Source organism: Heterocephalus glaber, unplaced genomic scaffold, assembly GCF_053883595.1.
Source record: "Heterocephalus glaber isolate CG9 unplaced genomic scaffold, H.glaber_assembly_v1.0 deba00000122, whole genome shotgun sequence".
Lineage (NCBI taxonomy): Eukaryota > Metazoa > Chordata > Mammalia > Rodentia > Bathyergidae > Heterocephalus > Heterocephalus glaber.
In genome coordinates this window covers 49,721,878-49,743,560 of record NW_028258138.1, presented here as the reverse complement: position 1 = coordinate 49,743,560, position 21,683 = coordinate 49,721,878, and the positions used below count along the sequence as shown (strand labels likewise).

At 38.2% G+C, this 21,683-nt stretch overlaps 1 protein-coding gene and 1 pseudogene across 1 annotated transcript in view; one reads left to right on the top strand and one right to left on the bottom strand.

Moving 5' to 3' along the window:
• The first annotated feature begins 5,713 nt into the window (after window positions 1-5,713).
• On the top strand, window positions 5,714-7,330 carry LOC101716544 (ribosomal L1 domain-containing protein 1 pseudogene; annotated as a pseudogene).
• A 10,465-nt stretch (window positions 7,331-17,795) lies between these two features.
• Adgrg7 (adhesion G protein-coupled receptor G7) overlaps window positions 17,796-21,683 on the bottom strand; it is a 90,477-nt gene continuing 86,589 nt past the window's right edge. The window contains exon 16 of the mRNA XM_004858008.3: window positions 17,796-20,613. Coding sequence (XP_004858065.2) covers window positions 20,383-20,613 — 231 coding nt within the window. The 3' untranslated portion in view covers window positions 17,796-20,382. The remainder of the gene's footprint in view (window positions 20,614-21,683) is intronic.

The following is a 21,683-nucleotide window of genomic DNA, read 5'->3' as shown; positions in this document are numbered from 1 at the left end:
ATGGTTAAATTGATTTTCAGAGGATGCTATTAGGTTTACAGATGGATTTCAGACTTTAACCCTTGCTTTTGACCTGTCATGGTGAGATGTCCAATTTGTCTTGGCTATTTGCTCTCCCTTAGATGAAAAATATAGAATCCTGGAAGAAGCTAGGAGATAATACAGATGAACAATATGCTGCAGCAAGAGTAGGGAATCATCCCAGAAGTTACTGTCCCTCCGACAGAACCAGACTGGGACTATAGTCCTGGACTAAAACTGAAGTCTTAAATGATGACTGTTCTTATGGAAGTAAACAGATACATTAAGAAACCTGCTAAATATGAAAAGGTGAGAGAGGTTACACAGGGCAAAGAAAAATTCAGATGTCTTTCATTACCAATTAGATGAAGCTTTCTATAAATATACTTAAAACTTAGATCCAACATCCGAGGAGAGAGAGCATTTCTTTAGTCAGCCAAGATACTAGATGCAAATTACAAAAATTTAAGATGGGCCCCAAGACACGAATCAAGGAAAGAGTTGTTGTTTTATATGCAAGGAAATTGGGCACTGGGCATATGTTTCTGTTATAGGCCATTGCCTAGACGCTGCTCCCTGTGTCAGGTGGCTGACGTGACTGATTCATGGCACCAGAGGATTGATTGTCCCCATTCCCAGAAAGGGGCTAGACAACCCAAAACCTCCCATTCTGGTTAAGAGGACTGAAGGAGTCTGGGGGAAACTGCAATATACCTATCCACAGACATTTTCATCTCTTGTAAGGAACACTAGGTGACCCTGGATGTTATGGGTAAGTAAATTAAATTTCTTATAAATTAAAAACTGGCCTACTCTGTTTCAAATTCCTTCCTTGGAAAATTTATCTCTAGGTCTCCAGACATAATTGAAGTGGAGGGGCATCTGACTCAGAAATTCTATATTCCTTGTTGTGTCTTACATCTAGATGTCCTCCCAAAGCCTCCTCCACTCATAGGTGGGAGCTCATGGGTGTGTGATACTGGATTAGGGGTACAATAATTGGTCCAGTGACTGGTTTGGCATGGAAAATGTGGATAAGCCCCATGCTGGGTGTGAGTAATACTAACCAATAGGTTTGTAGCCTGGATGGACTATGAAGGGGAAGAAGGAAAGCAGGCCCACTGCTTCTTGCTGCTTTTGTTTGCCCAGCCAAGGACTATTTCTCCATTGCCATATTTCTCCTTCCATGCCTCCCTGCCTTGGAGCCAGCTGACTGTAGACTGAATCCTCTACAAACTATGAGCTAAAACCTTTCCTCCTTTAACTTGTGGGTGTTGGATATTTTCATTGCCATGTCCCAACAATGAGAAAGTAACAAAAACACTCCTGCTTTGACATGTCAATTCAAAAGTCAGATGTTCAACCATGAAGTTTTAATTGTCCCACAGCATTGTATTCCCTTACTAGGAAAAGATTTAGTAGTAAAATTGAGGGCAGTTCTTCAATTCTGGCAACGGCTTTAGGGATAAAGTAGCATCTGAAAAGATAAAAGAGCCAACCAGACCCTCAAACAAACTGGCAAAAGTTGCCAGAAAAATTCTGAGTCTTGGGAGTGATGATTGCCAAGTCTCTTCATGAGGAGTTGAAACACCCCCAAAACTGGGATAAATATGAGCTCATTTGAGATGCTAGATGGGAGGCCTTTTCTATTTTCTGATATAATATTGGGCTCAGAAGCTGTAAGATACAGTATTTTATTAATCTGGGCCAAGTAAAACAAGCTATCCAACTATATCAAAAAAAGTCTTGCCAGCCTCTGGCCTGGGGGTATCACCTTGTATCCATCCTGGAGACCAAGTGCTCATTAAAACTTGGAAAAAATTTCTACAGACCAATTAAAGCCAAAATGGAAGGGCCTTTTTCAGTGATCCTCACCACACCCACTTCAGTAAAGATGGCAGGAATAGATGTATAGATTCACCTTTCTAGGATAAAGTCAGCCTCACCTAAACTATATGAGGCAAAGGACCAACTAAAAGAAGAAAACTACTACTGTGAACCTCTGAAAGACCTGAGGCTCTTTTTCAAAAAGCAAGACTCTAGTACTGCTCCAGGGGCAGATAAGTAGAATCATTAATAGTCCCTGATCCACCACATTTTAAATGGGCATCTGTACTGGGGCTCCTGCTTTTAACACAATTCATAATGTGGGTAATCTTGCTAGGGGTGTGGTTCTAAGGCTCTTGAAAGTTTATCTAATATCCCTCTTCATCATGCTTTCCTCTCCACAGGAAGCATAGAAGTAAAACTCCTTAGAAAACTTCTCCCAGATAATAGCATGGAAAAATAATGTCTCTAATTGCTAGATCTGTCATAGTCCATCTTTTAAAACAGACCAGAAAATATTCTGCTCCCTGCCTCATCAACCTAACAAAACCTAAATTGTCTTCATTCAAGGCTTCAAAAGATACAACTTCAGATAATAGTGTAGACTATAGCTCATGATTCTTCTGACAAATTCACCAAGCTTTCTCTCAATGAGCAGAGAACTCAACAAGTCTCAATATATAGGAATTTTCTCATTGTCTTCTCAGAGGGTCTTTCCAGCTCAGCTGGTAAGCCTCAACATCCGTAGGTAGTCAGAAAGCAGATAATCCCCAGTAGGTAGGGCCTACAAGTCCTTTCAGCAGAAATCAGCTATATAAAGAAAGAGACCTCCACTCCCTCAGCATCCCATGAAGAATTATGGGGATTATGTCTCTCAGGGGAAATGAGGTAGGAGATTAGGGCTGGGGCAAATGGATAAAAAAAACTGAGTGTAACCTGTTAGAGTCACAGAGATCCTTGAAATTCACAGAACACAGAAATCAGAATGACCTGGCAGTTCCTGAACACTGTACTTGGGCACAATGAAAAAAGTGCTATTTTCATTTCTTCATTTGTATCTGGTATAAAACCAAGTGAGTCTTCAATAGGACTGCTTAAATTTGGCACCAGGTCAAGTGAGTTTTTGATAGGATAACCTTCCCAGTGCCTTTTTTACACGAAAGAGAAGCCAATCTAGGATTTCCAGATACAAAAACCTCATTCCATTATCCTCATGGCCATAGTGAATCTGTTCACTGGTCTGCTCTCTGCAGAGCATACTTCTTTTCCACCTTCAATAAATGTACACCCCCTTTACCTTTTCTCAGGGTCTTGTCCAGTTCTTTGTTCAGGACTCCAAAAACCTGAAAAGAATTTCTTCAGGACTCATCATTCTGGTAACAATCCCATGAGAAATTCTCCTCTGTCATGCACCTCTACCATGAGGCCCTGCCATAGAACAAACCAACTATGGTTTTTTGGGTTTTTTTGGTACCAGGGATCGAACTCTGGTCCTTACACCTGCAAAGCAGGTGGCGATAACAAACCAACTATGGATTGAAACCTCTACAACTGTGAACCAAAATAAACCTTTCCTTCTTTAAGTTGTGAGTGTTAGGTATTGTGTCTCAGAGATAAGAAAGTAAGACAGATTTTGGTAGTGAGAGCAGGGTCATTGCTGTGTTACTACCTGACCATGTGGTTCAGAGGCCTTTGGAACTGGCTTCAGGAAGAATTTGGAAAGATTTAGAGATGCCAGCTGGAGAAGCAGCCATAGAATGCTATAAGCTGAGCTTGATGGGAGAGAGTGATTGGAGCTCAGAAGACCAGAATGCTGATTAAAAAGAAAAGACCAAGTTCAGGATATTTAGGTTGGGAACAAGGACTGCATTGGTAGTTATTTTCTAGGCCATGAGTGCTATGCTTTGGTGGAAAATTTGTTCACATTTTACTGAGACTTTGCAGAAGACTGAGTTTTAAGGGCAGTGAGCTAATAAATCTGGCAGAAAAAATTTCAAGGCAACCAAACATTCAGGCTGAGGCTTGGATAATGTTGGGGGTTTTAGCCAGCTCTACATTGGGAATCGAGAGGAAACAACACAGCACAATGATTTTAAAAGTTCTGAATTTGGACAGAAAAGAATCTCCAGTAGAGGGCCAGGAATTTAGCTCAGTGGTTTCGCCTCCTGCTGCGCAAGCGCAAGGACCCAAGTTTGATCCCCGGTCCCAAAATAAAAAAAAAAAAAAGAACTTCCAGTAAAGATGGAGCAGAGGAGAGCTTGGTTGCTGCAAAGATGAGCATTAAAAAGAAGCCAAGTAATTTGGGGGTCAGACAATAAGAAAAATGCCTTTAAGGAACATGAGGAACCATCAATACTGTACCCTTTATAGTCCCAAAATATGGAAAGGTGGGCCAGGGATTTAGCTCAGTGGTTTTGCCGCCTGCTGCACAAGCGCAAGGACCCGAGTTCGATCCCTGTACCAAAAAAAAAAAAAAAAAAAAAAAAAAATGCAAAGGTGAAAAACCTTCCTTTGACAAGAGGAAATTGATTTCTCAGGATCCAGTTTATAGTGCTCAGCCATTGAGGCACTTGGATGCCTCTGCAACCACCAGCAAATGCAAAAAGGCTCAGCTACTGCTCCAGCTGGTCATAGACCTTGACATCGTCCACATGGTGCTGGTTTTAGACACATGTCAAATGCTCAAATTGTCAGCTCAGCGAAGCTTACACTCAGATTTTAGAAGAATCTCTGGGAGGCCAGACAGTGTGCACCTGAGGAGACAGTGTGTGAAGCTGTGAGAGTGAAGCTGAAAGCGCAGTGGAGATCCCAGGATGTTGAAAAAGTCAGAAATATAGAACATCTGAGGAAAGCATCAAGGAGTGAGTGAAGCCAACCCAAGAGAACTCCCATGAGGGCTACAGCCACCAACGGCTGAATGAGTAGGGCCATCCGAACCCTTTGGAGTTCATATCTCACCACAATTTGCCCAGGGGTCTGGAAATGGAATGGTTGGCTTTAAAGTTTGCTATGTTGGACTCAGTTTTGCTTTAGTACCATTCCTCTATCCCACTATTTCTCCCTTTTGGACTGGGAAGGTTTTCCCTGTACCGTTTCATGTTGGAAGTGTTTAACTTTGTTTACATTTTTACAGTGACTCACAGCTGACAGTTTGCCTTAAATCTCAAAGGAGAATTTGGATTTGGACTTTTTAGCAATGCTGAAACTGTTAGCAGTTTAGCAACTCTTAGAGACTGACTAAATGCATTTTGTACAAAAGGATGGGCATGAGTCTTTTGTGGGCTAGGGGTGGAATGTTATCATTTATATCTAGATGTCCCTTCAAAGCCTCATGTGCCCATACATGGGGCTTTTGGAGGTGATTGGATCATAGGGACATGAAACTTATCAGTGGTTTAGTCTATTGATGGGTTTGTAGCCAAACGTGGTGTTGGGAGGTGAAGCCTGGCAAAAGGAGGTGGGTCACTGGAAGTGTGGTCTGAAAGGGTATATCCTTCCTCATTGATCTCTCTCCCCTCCCCCTCTCCTGCCTGCTAGGCCATGAGATATTTCTCCTTTGCTTAGAGCCTGTGCTTCCCTGCCTTTGAGCCAGCTGCCTATGGCCTGAAACCTCTATGAACAGTCAATCAAATAAACCATTCCTACTTTAGGTAATGGGTGTCAGGTATTGTGTTTTAGCAATGAGAAACTTAAGACACCTGGTGAATTTGGTTTTAAGTGAGCACTGAGAAAAATCTTGAATCTAAGAATGTCACTTAATGTTAATATCATAAAGTTGGGAATATATTGGGAAAGGAGATTGATGGAAAGGAGAATCAGCATAAGGAAATACCTTTGACCTACCCTTGGCAAGGGGAGATAGAAGGCTCCATAATTCAGTTTACTTGTCCTTTTTCACCAACATCTGAAGAAGGATTCTGAATTAAACTAGTTTCAAGAGAATCATTCAAGCACACAGCAAACCAGCTCCCATGAATGAAGTGTGAGCGAAATGGAGGACTCATCCTCCACTGGACAGTCGCCTTCAGCTGCCACCTAGACTCCAGCGGAATTGACCTCCCTGGAGCAGCTGGGCAAAGAGGAGATTAGAAAGGCAGTGGAAGCTTTGTTGACACATTCTAAGTCCAGGGAGAACAAAAATGGATTGCTTTTGAATGAAAATGAAAATTTCTTTTTAATGGTGATATTATGGAAAATTCCAGGAAAAGAACTGAGAGTCAGATTGTCCTTGCCTCATAATATTCGATCAGATTTGTCAGAAATCTGTTTATTTACCAAGGATGAACTCCAGTCAACTGAACAGACAGAACGCTTCTATAAAAAGCTTTTGAATAAGCATGGAATTAAAACAATCTCTCAGATTACTCCTTTCCAAATTTTAAAAACAGAATATAAAGCCTATGAAGCCAAGCTCCACCTCCTAAATAGTTTTGATGCCTTTCTTACTGATGAAAGAATTAGGCAGCTTTTGCCCTTGCACATAGGAAGACACTTCTATCAAAGGAAGAAAGTTCCAACACCTATAAACCTTCAGGCCAATAATTTATCAAAAGAGATAACAGCTCTCTAGCTGGGACTGTCTTAAACATCTCCAAAAGTGGTTCTTGCACTGCTATACACCTGGTCACACTGGAATGCAAGCTCAACACATCACTGAAAACATTTGCTGTGGTGGAAAGTTTTTCAGAAAAATTGCCAAAGAAGTGGAAAACTGTGAAACTCCTGTTCGTGAAAACTGGGAAGTCAGTTTCCCTTCCCATCTTTTCCTCATTTATCTCTTATCAGAATGAAACCAACAAAATCTCCATCAGTGAACTGAGGGAAAAGGAAGCTAAGAGGAAAAAAAGAGAGGAAAATTATTGTGAAAAACAGAAGTTGAAGAGGGGAAAATAAAGTTAAAGGAAAAAGCTAAGAAGGCTGCGTCAGTCCTAACTAAAGGTGGCGTAGCATCTCAAACCAAAGGTGGTTCTGTGAAGAGCCGTGGGTCCCGGAAGAAAAAGATTGACAAAGTAAAAACCCAAGTTAAAGTGAAAAATGAGTCTGACAATGAAATTCCACAACTGGTACCAATAAGTAAGACTCCAATAAAAAGAAATGTTGAGGTGCAAAAACATGTCACAGAGAAAAAGTCTCCAAAAAAGAATCCTGGTCCCAACACACCTAAGGGCAAAAAGAGAAAGGCCCTGCCAGCTCCTGAGACCCCAGCTGGAGGTCCAGGAAAGAAGCCAAAAATGGGACAAAAGAACAAACAAAGAAAATCCTCACCAGGGAAGAAAGATCTGAGACAGACTCCAAAAAAGCCAGAGGCCAAGCTCTTCGCTACTGCTAATAAATCTACAAGGGAAGCTCCCCACACCCTAAACAATTGCCAAAAAAAATCCAAAGTGCCTCAGTCAACCTAAAATCAGTGGCTCAACCAGAAGGAAACAGAAGAGTTACCTGACGGTTGTTGGAAAATCCTTGGGTCTTGGGCTGGAGATGTACCTCATGGTAGAGGGCTTTCCCAGCATGCATAAGTCTCTGGCCTCAGTTTTCCATACCATTAAAAATAAATGAGTAAAATAAAACACTTGGGTCCTGATCCACCATTGCAGACTTCTTCAAAACTGAAGCCTGGCACTGGGGATTTAGCTCTGTGGTTCCGCCGCCTGCCTCGCAAGTGCAAGGTCCTGAGTTTGATCCCGGGTACCAAAAACAAAACAAAACATGAGGCCTGGTTTAAATATTTTTAAAACTTTCACAGGTAACTCCTGACAAGTATCTGGTTATAAGAAAGATTGGTTAAAATGTATTTTTAAATTGCTCTTCTGTTTAATTAGTTTTTTAAAATTCATTTATTGGTATATTTTAGGTATACAACACATTTACATTTCTCATTGGGAATTATACCTTTACATGATGCATCTTGGTTCTTATTTTTTCCCCATTCCTAGCCCACCCTTCACCTGCTACACCCTTCCCTATTTACAAAGACTTTGTTTCCATTTTGTCCATTTCTCATAATTTTTCTTTTCCCTTCTTTCTGTTCCCCTGCCCCTCCCACTTCCCCTACCCCTTTGGACCTTTTCTGCCTATTTTGCATTATCAATTATTCATTCTAATCATTGGTACATTTTAGGTATACAGTACAATGACATTCATCATTGGAAATTTGCACCTTTACATAATCTCTCTTGGTTCTTATTTTTCCCCCTTCCCCTGCCCTCCCTTCAACTCCTCGATCCCTCCATATTTACAAAGACTTTGTTTCCATTTTTCCATTTTCTCATATTAATTCCATTTCCTTCTTTCCTTTCTCCTACCCCTCCTACTTCCCCTTTCCCTTTGCTCCTTTTCTTCCTGTTTAACATTATCTATTATACATTTGAGTCCTTATTTACACTTTGTTTCTCACACTAGAAAAACTATTCGATATTTATACGTGTCCTATTTATTTCACTTATGAGTATCTCCTCAATGTGCATCCATTTAGCTATAAATGTCTCTAATTGCTCATTTTTTATGTCTGAATAGTATTCCATTTTATTTTAAAAAAACACATTTTCTTTATCCAGTCTCCAGTTGATGGGCATTTGGGCTGTTTCCAAGTTTTAGCTATTACAAATTGTGCTGCTGTGAACATGGATGCACATAGATCACTGTGGTGTGATTCTTTTAATTCTTTGGGCAAGATACCGAGCAGAGGAATAGCTGGGTCAAATGGGACTTCCAGTCCTAGTTCTTTGAGGCATCTCCATACTGATTTCCACAATGGTTGCACCAGTCTAAACTCCCACCAGCAGTGGAACAGGGTTCCTCTTTCCCCACAACCTGGCCAGAATTTGTTATTGGTTGATTTCATGATAGCAGCCATTCTTTCTGGAGTGAGGTGGAATCTCAGCATTGTTTTCATTTGCATCTCTTGAATAACCAGTGATGTTGAACATTTTTTCATGTATTTATTCGCTATTTCTCATTCTTTGTCTGAAAAATGACTGTTCATTTCAGATGCCCATTTTCAGATTGGGTCTTTAAATTTGGGAGGTTTGATCTTTTTAAGTTCTTTATAGATTCGAGATAGTAGACCTTTGTCTGAGGAAGAGCAGGTGAAGATTTTTTCCCACATTGTGGGTTGTCTCTTCACACTGCTGGTGGTTTCTCTTGCTGTGCAGAAGCTTTTTAACAAGAAGAGATCCCACGTGTTCATTATTTATGCTAGTTCACGAGCAACTGAGGTTTTGTTCATAAAATCTTTTCCTACACCAATGTCTTCAAGAGTACTACCTAACCTCTGTTCCAGCTGGTTCAGCGGTTCTATTTTAATATTTAGATCTTTAATCCATTTTGATTTTAGTTTAGTGCATGGTGAGAGATATAGGTCTAGTTTTAATCTTTGGCAAGTTGAAACCCAATTTTTCCAGCACCATTTATTAAAGAGGCTATCTTTCCTCCAGTGAGGGTGTTTGGCTCCTTTATTGAAGATGAGATGGCTGAGTGTGTCTGGAGTTGTTTCTGCATCTTCTAATCTGTTCCACTGGTCCTCAGATCTGTTTCTTTGCCAGTACCATGCTGTTTTTATCACAGTAGCTTTGTAGTAGAGTTGCAGGTTGGGGATTGTGATACCTCCTGCCATGTCTCTGTTACCTAGAATTGCTTTTGCTATTCTGGGTCTCTTCTTGTTCCAAATGAATTTTTGGGTTGTTTTCTTCAAGTCTGTGAAGTATGCTGCTGGGATCTCAATTGGAATTGCATTGAATGTATATAGCAGTTTTGGAAGTATGGCCCTTTTCACTATATTGATCCTTCCTACCCAGGAGCAGGGTATATCTGTCCATTTTTCTGATATGATCATCAATCTCTCTTTTCAGAGTGCTATAGTTTTCAGAGACAAGGTCTTTGATTTCTTTCATTAGGTTGATTCCTAGGTATTTCAGTTTTTTGGATGCTATTGTGAAAGGAATTATTTGCCCTATTTCTATCTCGGTGAGTCTGTTGCTCATGTAGAGGAAAGCTATTGATATTTGTGTGTTGACCTTGTATCCAGCTACTTGAATAAATTTGGTTATTAAGTCTAGAAGACTTTTGGTGGAGTTCTTGGGGTCTTCTTTGTACAATATCATATCATCTGCAAATAATGACAATTTTGACTTCTTTATTTCTTATCTTTATTCCTTTTATTTCTTTCTCTTGTCTAATTGTTGTGGCTAATGTTTCCAAAACTACATTGAACAAGAGTGGTGATAGTGGACATCCTTGTCTTGTTCCTGATTTTAGTGTGAAGGATTTCAGTTTTTGACCATTTAGTATGATGCTGGCTGTTGGTTTTTCATAGATTGCTTTTATCTGTTTGAGGTAGAGACCATCTATTCCAATTTTTTGTAGGGTTTTTATCAGAAATGCATGTTGGATTTTGTCAAATGCTTTTTCTGCATCTATGGAGAGAATCACATGGTTTTTGTCTTTGGCTCTATTGATATAGTGTATTACATTGATTGATTTGCGTATGTTGAACCATCCTTGCATCCCTGGGATGAATCCCACTTGATCAGGGTGTATGATCTTCTTGATGATCTTCTGCATTCTATTTGCCAGTATCTTATTAAGGATTTTTGCATCTATGTTCATTAGTGAGATTGGCCTATACTTCTCCTTTTTGGTTGGGTCTTTCTCTGCTTTGGTGATCAAGGTGATGCTTGTTTCCAGGAATGAATTTGGGAGTATTGCTTCCCTTTCAATTTCATTGAAGAGTTTAAACAGTAGTGGCAGCAGTTCCTCTCTAAATGTCTTGTAGAATTCAGCAGTGAAGCCATCAGGGCCTGGGCTTTTCTTAGTTGATAAGTTTTTAATTACATTTTCAATTTCATTGGTTGATATTGGGTTGTTCAGAATTTTTAGGTCTTCTTCATTCAACTTTGGTAATTCATATGTATCTAGGAATCTGTCCATTTCTTCTGTGTTGTGCATCTTATTGGTGTATAGGTTCTGGAAGTAGGTATTGATGATCCTCTGGATTTCTGCTGGGTCTGTTGTAATTTCACCCTTTTCATTCCTACTTGCATGGATTTGGGCCTTATCTTTCCTTTTTCTGATAAGATTGGTTAAGGATTTGTCAGTTTTGTTTATTCTTTTGAAGAACCAACTCTTATCTTCATTGATTTTTTTGTATCATTCTCTTAGTCTCCATTGCATTGATTTCTGCTCTGATATTTATAATTTCTTCCCTTGTATGAGCTTTGGGTTTGTCCTGCTCTTCTTTTTCTAGAAGTTTGAGGTTCAGCATCAGGTTGTTTAGTTGGGCTCGTTCTATTTTCCTAATATGAATATTCACTGCTGTGAATTTCCTTCATAAGATTGCTTTCATTGTGTCCCATAGATTCCGATATGTTGTATTGTCATTGTCATTTAATTGAAGGAACTGTCTGATTTCTTCTTTAATTTCCTCTGTGACCCATTGGTTATTCAGAAGTATGTTGTTCAATTTCCACGTTTTTATGAAATTTGTCCAGTTTCTTTTGCTATGGATCTCCAATTTAATCGCACTATAGTCTGATAATATACAGGGGATATCTTCAATTCCTTTGCACTTACTTAAACACATTCTATGAGTGAGCATGTGGTCTATTTTGGAGAATGACCCATGTGCAGCTGAGAAGAATGTGTATTCTGATTTTGTGGGGTGGAACACTCTGTAAACATCTGTTAAGTTCATTTCTTCAAGAATTTGATTGAGTTCTAGTATTTCATTTCTCATTTTTTGTCTAGTTGATCAATTTGTGACAGTGGGGTATTGAGGTCCCCCACTACAATTGTGTTAGTGTATATATGACTTTTCATGTCTGTTATTATTTGTTTTATATAGTTGGGTGCACTAGTCTTTTGTACATAGACATTTATGGTTGTCATCTCTTTCTGTTGGATTGTTCCCTTTACAAGGATGTAGTGTCCTTCTTTGTCTCTCTTAATCACTGTTGGTTTGAAATCTACTTGATCCACAAAGATGATAGCTATTCCTGGTTTTTTTCAGGTTCCTGTTGCATGGCGTATTGTTTTCCACCCTTTAATGTTCAGTCTGTGAGTTTCATTTTGAATTAAGTGTGTTTCTTGTATGTAGCATATTGTTGGATTTTGCTTCTTGACCCATTCTGCCAGTCTATTTCTTTTGATTGGTGAATTGAGACCATTAACATTGATGGTTATAACTGATACATATTGACTTATCATTGTTATGACTTTTTCTTTTTGTTGGATTCTCCCCCTTTACATTTAATTTCTTGTTATGCCAGATGGGTTCATTCTGCTGTGCTTCCTGAGGTTGTGATCCTCATTGTCTCTTCCTAGGTATTATCTAAAATTTTTTGGAGTACTGCTTTGGTATTCATGAAGTTGCTATGGTGCTCTTTGTCGTGAAAGTATCTTATTTCTCCATCAATTTTTTAAAGATAGTTTTGCAGGGTACATCAATCTGAGTTGGAGGCTGTTTTCCTTTAGGGCTTGGAATATGTCACTCCAAGCTCTTCTTGCCTTGTGTTGAAAAGTCTGTTGTGATTCTGATGGTCTTTCCTTTGTATGTGATTTGTTTCTTTTCTCTAACTGCTTGTAGAACTTGTTCTTCTGTTGAGTTTCTGGAATCTTAACAATTATATGCCTATGTGTAGTTTTTTTTGATCAAGGCTATTTGGAGTCCTATTTGCCTCACTTATCTGTATGTCAGGTTCTTTTCCCCTGCTTGGAAAGTTTTCTGCCATTATTTCTGTGAAGAGATTTTTTTATGTCATCTGCACTCTCTCCTGTTTCTTCATTGACTCCACTCAGTCTTATGTTATTCTTCCTTGCATGGTCTAACAGCTGCTGGATTGATTTCTCATGTTCCCTTATAATTTTGAAGCAATTTTTCTTTTCCTTGTCACTAATTGCAATCTTATCTTCAATATCTGAAATTCTATCCTTGCATTGGCTGATTCTGCTGCCTAGACTTTCAGTGGAGGTTTTGATCTCCTGGAAATCTATTTGCATCTGTTTTATGGATTCCATTTGTTTCCTATGTTGGGATTCCATCATGTTCCTCAGCTCCTCTCTAGATTTATTAATCATGTTTTGCACTATGAGCACAATCTCTGCTGTTATCTGAGAAATTATTTCTGATTTCATTTTTTCCAGATCGTCTTTTGTTGCCAGTTCAAGGAGTCCAGGTGGTTGAGTATCAGAGTGTTCCATCTCATTTCCCTTAGGGATTGTTGTAGGTGATCTGGAAGTCTGGTTTTGAGACCTGTTTACGTGTCTTCTCATGTTGACCCAGGGGGCTGGTGGTGGGGTGCTGTTGGCACCTGCATAGCTCACCTCCTCTGAGCTGGGAGCAGTGGGACAGTGGCTCAGAAGTGCCTTCCTCTGGGCTGGGAGCAGCAGGATGGACAGCAGCTCAGAAGCCCCTTCCTCTGGCCTGGGAGCAGTGCGATGGATGGCGGCCTGGAAGCCCCTACCTCTGGGCTGGGAGTGGCGGGATGGACAGCAGCCCAGAAGCCCATTCCTCTGGGCCAGGTGTGCTGGGATGGACCCTTCTGTTTAATTGTTAAAGTCAGGCAAAATGAATGCTTCTCCATATTTTTGATTTTTTATTATTTTTTTATTAACGTGTAACGTTTGCTTCTGAGTAGGAAAAAAAAAGAGAGAGAATCATTCAACTCATTTACCTACTGCCTGTTCTTTCTCTGTCAAACTCTGTGTGACTAGAATTCTACAAATAAAAAATGGAAAAAATGTTATGAATGAAAATAAGGGCTTCTCAGACTTGAAGGAAGATGAGATAAAATTTTTGAGCCTTGTAAGCTAGTTAGATAAAACCTGTGTTTCATGCACTCTCATTTACTAACTAGTATAAGGCATCTTGAAAATTGCTGTTATCTTATCAATTCTTAGGGAACCAAAGAAAGGATATAGGTTCCTCCTCAGGTAAGAACTTCAAGTGAGAAGTTGTGTCCCTCCTTGAAAATCAACCCTGTTGTAGCAGCAGCCAACTAAATAAGAGAACTCCAAGCAAAAGAATTATGAGGACTAAATAGAAGCGAGTGTTCAGTTTAGCCTCCTCTCCACTGGCTAAACATAAAGATCTGTTTGTGCAAATGGAGTTGGCACCTTGTGGGGAGAAAATGGAGAAGAAAGGAATGTTTTTACTGTGATGCTTTAAGTGAATGATTCTTAGAACCAGCTCACCTTAGAGATCCTAAAATGTTTTTGTTTTGGGCTGGGGATTTAGCTCAGTGGTTTCACCACCTGTTGCGCAAGTGGAAGGATCTGAGTTCGATCCCTGACACCAAAAAAAATAATAATTATAAAAAAAAATTAAAATGTTTTTTTTTTTTTACTGTGGGGCTCTATGTCCAAACTCTGTGTAGAGAAATTTCTTTTGAAAGTAATTTTTCTTAGAATTTTGTATCCCTGAAGTTCAATACTAGTGCAGTTAGAAACAATGCAGCTAAGGAAGTCATTCCCTTCCATCCATTTTACTTTTAGAACCCTATGCCCATTACTCTTTCAATTGTCCTGAGAGGTAGAAAATAAAATAATAAAAACTCAGGAGATCTCTGATCCTCTTGGTGAGAGTACATGCGTGTTGGATCTCCTGGCCTGACCTTTAGTCACCTTCACCCTACTCCCACCTCATTAAGTGTTCATAAATATGTACTACATCTCATAAGTATAGTTAGGATCAGAGTGAATTCTGGGACGTACGTGTTGTATTGAGCGCCCCTGAGATGATATAGTACCTAGAGATTCCTAGAGATTCAGGGGAGGCACCTGGGCCTAAATGCATATCCTTTAAATTCCAAAAGCCTGATATATTGGAGGTTGCTGTTCCTGTGTGCTATGACCTGTGTGGAGTGCTTTTTACTTTTCTGTCACCTTGACACCATTTTTCTATGTCATAGAATAGTACACTGTATCTATATTGTTAGAACAGATAATGTGGTGTATGGTGGCATCTATTTTCTGGGAGTTTGGAATTTTGGTACATGCCAACCAATGGGTTTCTATGTGACCAGGTCCCATTTAAATCCTAAACTGGGTTTGGTGGCACATTCCTGTAATTCTAGCACTCTGAGAGGCTAACATAGAAGGATTCCAAGTTCAAACCCAGGTTGGACATTTTACAAGACTTGTCTCTAAATAAAAATAAAAAGGGCTGGGAATGTAGCTCAGTGTGAAGGCTCTAGAATCTATCCACAGTGAGAAGGGGGCATCCTAACTACTGAATGTCCAAAGAGATTAATCAAACAATGAGCTTTCCTTATAGACTATATTTCACACATTCATACTTTTTTTTTTTTCTGGAGGAATTAAGTGTGTCCTGGAAGAAACTCTTGGAAGCTTGCTCTGGTTTCCTTCATTTATATCCCCATGTGATTTTTTCCTTTGCCAATTATCCTTCTTATCTTTATAACAAGTTATAGTTATCTAACCTAGGAATGGTCTTAGGGACCACTGGCACAGTTCCTTATACCACATATGTATAAAAAAATACACAAACAATACTCTGAGTTTCTGTGAGTATATAATTTTAGGTACACTATTCTTAAGATCTGGAAGGATATACATAAAACTCATGACAAAGATTAACTCTGGGGAGTAGAGGATCTTCAGCTGGTTACATAGTAATAGTCAAAGTGGACTATAAGTCTACCTAGAACACTAATTTGTCTTGTTTGTTTTTAAGGAAAATATACACATGTATTACTTCTGTGAAACATAAATTAATTTAAAAACAATTTCAGTCTACATTTACAGTTACAAAATTTTAGAATTGACCAGAAGTTTAGAGTTTACCTAGTCCTGCATGTTCCTTTACAAAGACAGATCCTCAAGTTCTTAAGCCCTGGGAGGCAAATGACTCAGCCCAAGTCACATAATTTGTAGTTGGGACCAAGATTTCCAATCCAGAATCCTTTTACTCTGCTATTGCTTAGTGAGTACCAGGCCAGGAAAACAATCTTCTTTTTTCTTATGACAAGGTCTAGAATGTCTTGATTGTTACATCATGGTTTCATAGCAACTTTTATCAAAGTTCAGCAAATTACAAAGGCCATACTTCCATTTGCACCAAAGCTCTACTGGAAGAAAAATACAGATAAGAATTGGACTATAGTTCTTAGGGAAATATTTCATAAGAGATGTTAAGATAAGATAATATCATTATTCTTTGTTTTCTTCTTTTTTGTTAAAGAGTTAACAATGAAAAATGGGATTTTTCAGAAACATCACTGGCTTACAGATATATATATATGTGTGTGTATATATATGTGAGTGTGTGTGTGAATTATTTTAGAGAGTAAAAATTATTATGTATAGTTGTATGTGAGTATATTTTAAAAGTGAAATATAGCAGTTTTCTTTTAGTAATTACCCCTTCTCTCCCACCTCCACTCATTTAAAGATTTTATCCTAGGGGAGTCTTGAATCTCATCTGAGAAATCATGAACTGAAGGTTGTTTCACAGCTGGTACTTTTGACCTAGATTTTCTAAATGTTTTAACCCAGATTTTTTAAATTCCAAAAGAATGCCAACCTGTTCTGGAATGAGGCAATGAATGAAAAACTGACAATGAGCTTGAGAATGAGTTCTCTTTGTTAGTGACAGGAAAACAAGAGACAAGATAAACTTCAAGTTAGGAAAAGTAAGAGAAAAAGCAATCTGGGCTCTGACAATTGATCACTGAACTCTGAATTATTAGTTAAGACCCAGGAAAAGGAGTTCCAAATGTCCAGGTGTTTTTTTCTCCCCCAGATACTGTATGTGTTGTCACAGCCAAAAGGCCAATGGTGCACTGTTATCACAAGAAACATCACAAAAATCACACAAGACAAATCAGAAAATATAGAAATTGGAGCTGGCCATATACAATATCGTGAAAACCAGTTATGAGGTGTCCTGAGTTTCTTTCCTCTAATTTACTTTTCTGTAAGTAAGTCTCCCTTCCACTCCTCTATTCACTCTTCTTACTTCTTGACTTCTGCACACAAAATAATTTCTTATTCTACTGATCTCATTCTGCTCTTGCTCAGATGAAAGAAATGCCTGACTGATAAAGCCTTAAAGTGGTTCATTACATAGAAGATACTTATATCTTATCAGATGTAGTAGAACCTCTTTAACATTTTGCTGCCATAATCCCTTCCTTGGTATACTATCCATTTTCTACTCTATGCTATCTTGTCAATCAACTTATCCCATCCTTCTTCTTTACAGTGGGTAGGTACATGGCCTAGGCTAGACCAATATTCTCTGAACACAGTGCTGTGGGCACATGTCCTAGGTAGAATATGCCCTTTGTGGGCCTGCTTGTCCTCTGGTCCTTTTCTCTCCCTGCTCCTGTTTTGCTTTGTATCACAGAAGGCCTGAGCTTCACAGACTCATGGCTCTAATAGTTTTGGCTGCCTGCAGCCAAAGACATGCTGGGAGACTATAGCACTTAAGTCATGGGCCATGAACAGATAAGAAAGTCCCCCTCCCCCTCTCCCCCTCTCCTCCCTGGCAAGGGCATACTGCATCTCCTTGGTTCCATGTTCCACCATTAACCCTCCCTGGTTTCAGTCCAGGCACTGACTGAAAATTCTTATTTATATCTCCCCCTAAGATAGGTACCAGCTTTCTCCTCTGGGTTTCTGCAGTATTTCCCATTTTGTCTATGAGTTTTTTAAACACCAAGGAACCAACCTTATTCCTTAATTACCCTCTATTTTAAATACTGTGTTTTCTGTTTTCCTGCTGGACAATAACTAGCATTGGAGTCATTCTAATGAAATTTGACTTTTGGGTGTTAAAAGTAAACAGGTCTCTCTTCCTTTTAGATTGTAAGGCTGTGTGATTGGGAAAGCCAATAGCCAATTTTGAGCCACTTTAGAATTTGAGAATAATGTCAAGCAGAAGCACACAGAGATAGAAAAAAAAAAATCCACACACAGTCTTAGAACTCGTTGGTCTGATTACATATAAAGTTAGCATTATCATATATTTTGGGTCCCATACCAGGATACTTGAAAGTAAAAGGGGCTGCTGATAGTACTTAGGACAACAGGCACAAATTGGGACTGGCCTAGGCAGACAGGAATATAGAGTCATTCTGCATAAAACCATCTTGATCCTTGGACTTCACATTAATCAAAAGAGTAAATACCCTTTGACCTTTAACCTAATTTGAGTTTGATTTCTATCACTAAACTAAAGTATTGCTGACTAGTACGTAAGATAAATGTTCAAACAAAAGGAATTATTTTCTACTGGTAGGATTTCAAGGTAGGTAGAAGAATATCACATGAATTAATCTCCACAGTTGCACATTTATAGTACAACTAGGCACATTATATGGAATTTTAATTGCTATACCCCAATTATATGAATAAATGCAAAAAAAACCCAATTATAATTGCTAAGGGAAACACATATACCCCACCCTCAGGTTAAACATGGGTCTTTGGTGATTTTTCCTGTACTTAAAGTGACTCTTATTTAAGATATATTTTCATCTGATCAAAACTTTAGATCAACCACATCTTACAATTTTCTGTGTGTCTAGTTCCTATCTAGGTATAGGCCTATAACACCATAAATAACTGGCCTTTTAGAACTGCTTTTCTTCTTTATTTTCTTCCCTTTATGTTTTTTCATTCTCCTATAAGATCTCACTTATACTGCAGATTAAATAGGCTTGTGTTGGCTTGCCTAATCCAACAGTCATTTATAACTACAAGGTATGATTGAAATATATGATGAATATTTAAATTTTAAAAATTTATTATAGTAAAAAACACATTGGAAAGAACCCCTCTGAAAGCAGCACCCCCCCACACACACACTTTCAACACACTTATCCCATCATTCTTGGCACTTTCTGAAGCAGTGCTAGAAGTCCTCCCTTATGAGTATGTTTATGAGGTATGATAAAAAATATTGTGAATGCTGCTGCCAAATGTCATCCAAAGGAAAGGCAGACTCATAAAGCATTACAGTGTATCTTCATCTTATTCACTGGATCTGGCACTGTGAAACTTTTGGCTCTTTCACAAGGTCAAAATAAAAGTTAAATGATTTGAATTGCTTCAGGACGTTGAGGTTGCCATGATAGTGCAACTAAAGACACTACAAAATAAGACTTCCAGAACTGCTTCACAGAGTGGTAAGAACAATGAGATAAGCATTTGGAGCAAGGGAAATTAATGGCATTGTGTCTTTTACTATAATAATCTTTAAAAATGTATTAACAGTATTTTTCAGTCATACCTCATGTTTACCAACATTCATGTTCTTTAGGGAGTAGTGAGGATATGCTAAGGTCATAAAACAGTCAATAGCATGTTAGCTCCATGCACTCACAACTACTTAGTTTATGGCAAAACAGAAAGCAGCAATTCAAAAATACTCAAGTCCAGCAGGAGTGCTCCCCACTTCAAATGAATCATTTTGTATTTAGGAAGCCATTCATAATTCAAATGTTTGAAATTTCATGAGCAGTTAGATCTTTTAAAAGCTGTCAGGGATGTTTGTACTAACTTTTCACATTTGAATCTGTGTCCTTTATCAATAAAAGTGAAGATATAAAAAGAATTGTAAGAAAACTGAGCAACCCATTAATATGTTCCATGACCCTTTTCTTACAGAGCCAATTTCTCTGGTCACAAAACATGTTCTAATGGAAAAATATTTATCTGCAGAGGTTAAATAGATACCAAATTCTGCATTTGAAATAAAAGTTAAGGATGTATAACTAAAAATATTCAGAGATCTTCTGGTATATACCAGCAACTCCCTATAGTTCATGAGGAATCATTTTGTTCGAGAAAATCAATTTTTCTCCTCTTGGCCTTTCTAGGAAATTGTAAAAGAATTTGTTATAAATTCTACATTTTGGTCAAAGTGTTTCACACAGACTTAATGAAATCAGGAGTAATGACCATCTTGAATGCTGTGTGGAACTCTTCACCTCACTCAAGTAAGAATGTACTGAACACTATAAAAACTACCAAATCCACTATTCCTGATGATAGCAAAACTGAGTTTTATGTAATTCATAATTATGAGAAAAATATTGTGCTGTGGTTAAATCAAATCCTAAACCTCTCAAATTCTCAGAGTTGAGGAGTTTTGAAAAGTGGTTGGATCACAGGGACACTGTAACTGACTTGCTGCTAGGAGGTGGGGTCTGGGTCATGGGATGTGACTTGGAAGGGTATACCCCTAATTTCCTTACTTTCTCTCTCTGCTTACTGGCTGCCATGATGTAAGCAGTTTTTCCTCCACTATGCATGTCTGCCATGCCTTTTTCTGCTTTGGAAGCCAGTCAACCATGGACTGTAGCCATGAACCAAAATAATCTTTTCCTCCTTTAAGTTGTGAGTGTCAGATATTATGTCTCAGCAATAACAAAGTGACTATGACATATAGGAAGACTTTCTAGGAGGACTAGGAAATAAAGGAAGGAAACATAAAATTCATATAATTTGGATTAAAAAGACCACAACAGGTAACAGTTTTACTGTTTAGATGCTTGCGTTTCCTTTGTCACTTTGTCACAGTGTCATTTCCTCGGTCACTGTAGATGGCTCCAGGAGCCTGAAGCGTTCATGTAGGGCTGGAAAGGATTTAAGCATATTATACATTCTTATGCGCAGCCTTAGTGGAGTCAGTGGAGGTTGTGACTTCATTTTTCCAACAGATGAGGACAGTGACTTCAACACTTTGGAAGCTTCACTCTGGAAGATTTTTGTTCTAATAGTGTGGAGTACAAAAATTTGCAGACCCTGCACGTACAATGAAAATTTAATGTTAGTTAAGGTATAGTGTGAAGGAAGAGATTTTATTTTACCCTGCTATCAATTCTTCTTATCATACACATCAGTTACTCAACTTGAATTTGCAGCTGCCACACAAAGTGCTGCATGCAATAATTGATCAAAAAGACCTGAGATCATGTCCCTGCTTGTCACTTGCTGGATGTGAACCTTGGTTTTTTTCCTAATTTCTTATTATCCTAAATTTCTGCAAGAGGCAGATTAACCATGAAAATACTTAGTTCTTCTAGTTCTAACATTCCATGATTCCAGATTTCTTGGTGTGTTTAGCCCCATAACTACAAATTTGATGTATTTAAGAACACCAAAAAATGTAAACTCTTCTGTTCATTGTATTTCTGTTCTTTTCCTATGAAGACCAGATATACATAAGGAATTGAGCCACAGTAAAGTATTTTAAAATGCAGTTAAAATTTCTTAAAATAGTGTAGACAGTATAATTTTTAAATTGCATGATAAACTTTAATTTTGCCAAAAAACTATGTGGCAAGAAGAAATTTTAGTTATTTTAATTTTATAAGATTGTTTTACTGTGTTAATTTTATAATATTGAAAAGTGAGATTTGGAAATCAACACATACTATTTTACTCTGAAAATTGTATCTAAATTGTAATAATATTTACTGGACAAAGATTGTAATTAATAGAATTATAAATGAAGCAAAATTTCCCTATAATTATGCAAAAAATATAAATACCACATTACATAAAACTGATTTATATAGTAAATTATATAAAACTAGGCAATGATAGATACATGTGAAAAAAAAAAATAAAAGAATTGGGCCCAGGGATTTAGCTCAGTGGTTCCAGCGCCTGCCTCGCAAGCACAAGATCCTGAGTTTGATCTCCGGTACCAAAAAGAAAAAAAAAAAAAATAGTAACAAAATAAAAGAATAAGAGCAAACATTAGTTTTGATAGCTAATATTTAAGTAGATAAAAGTTGTTTTTAGTAAAATTCAAAACAAACATGATCAAGACAGATAAGTCAAAATATGTGGGATCTAAGAGATAAGTG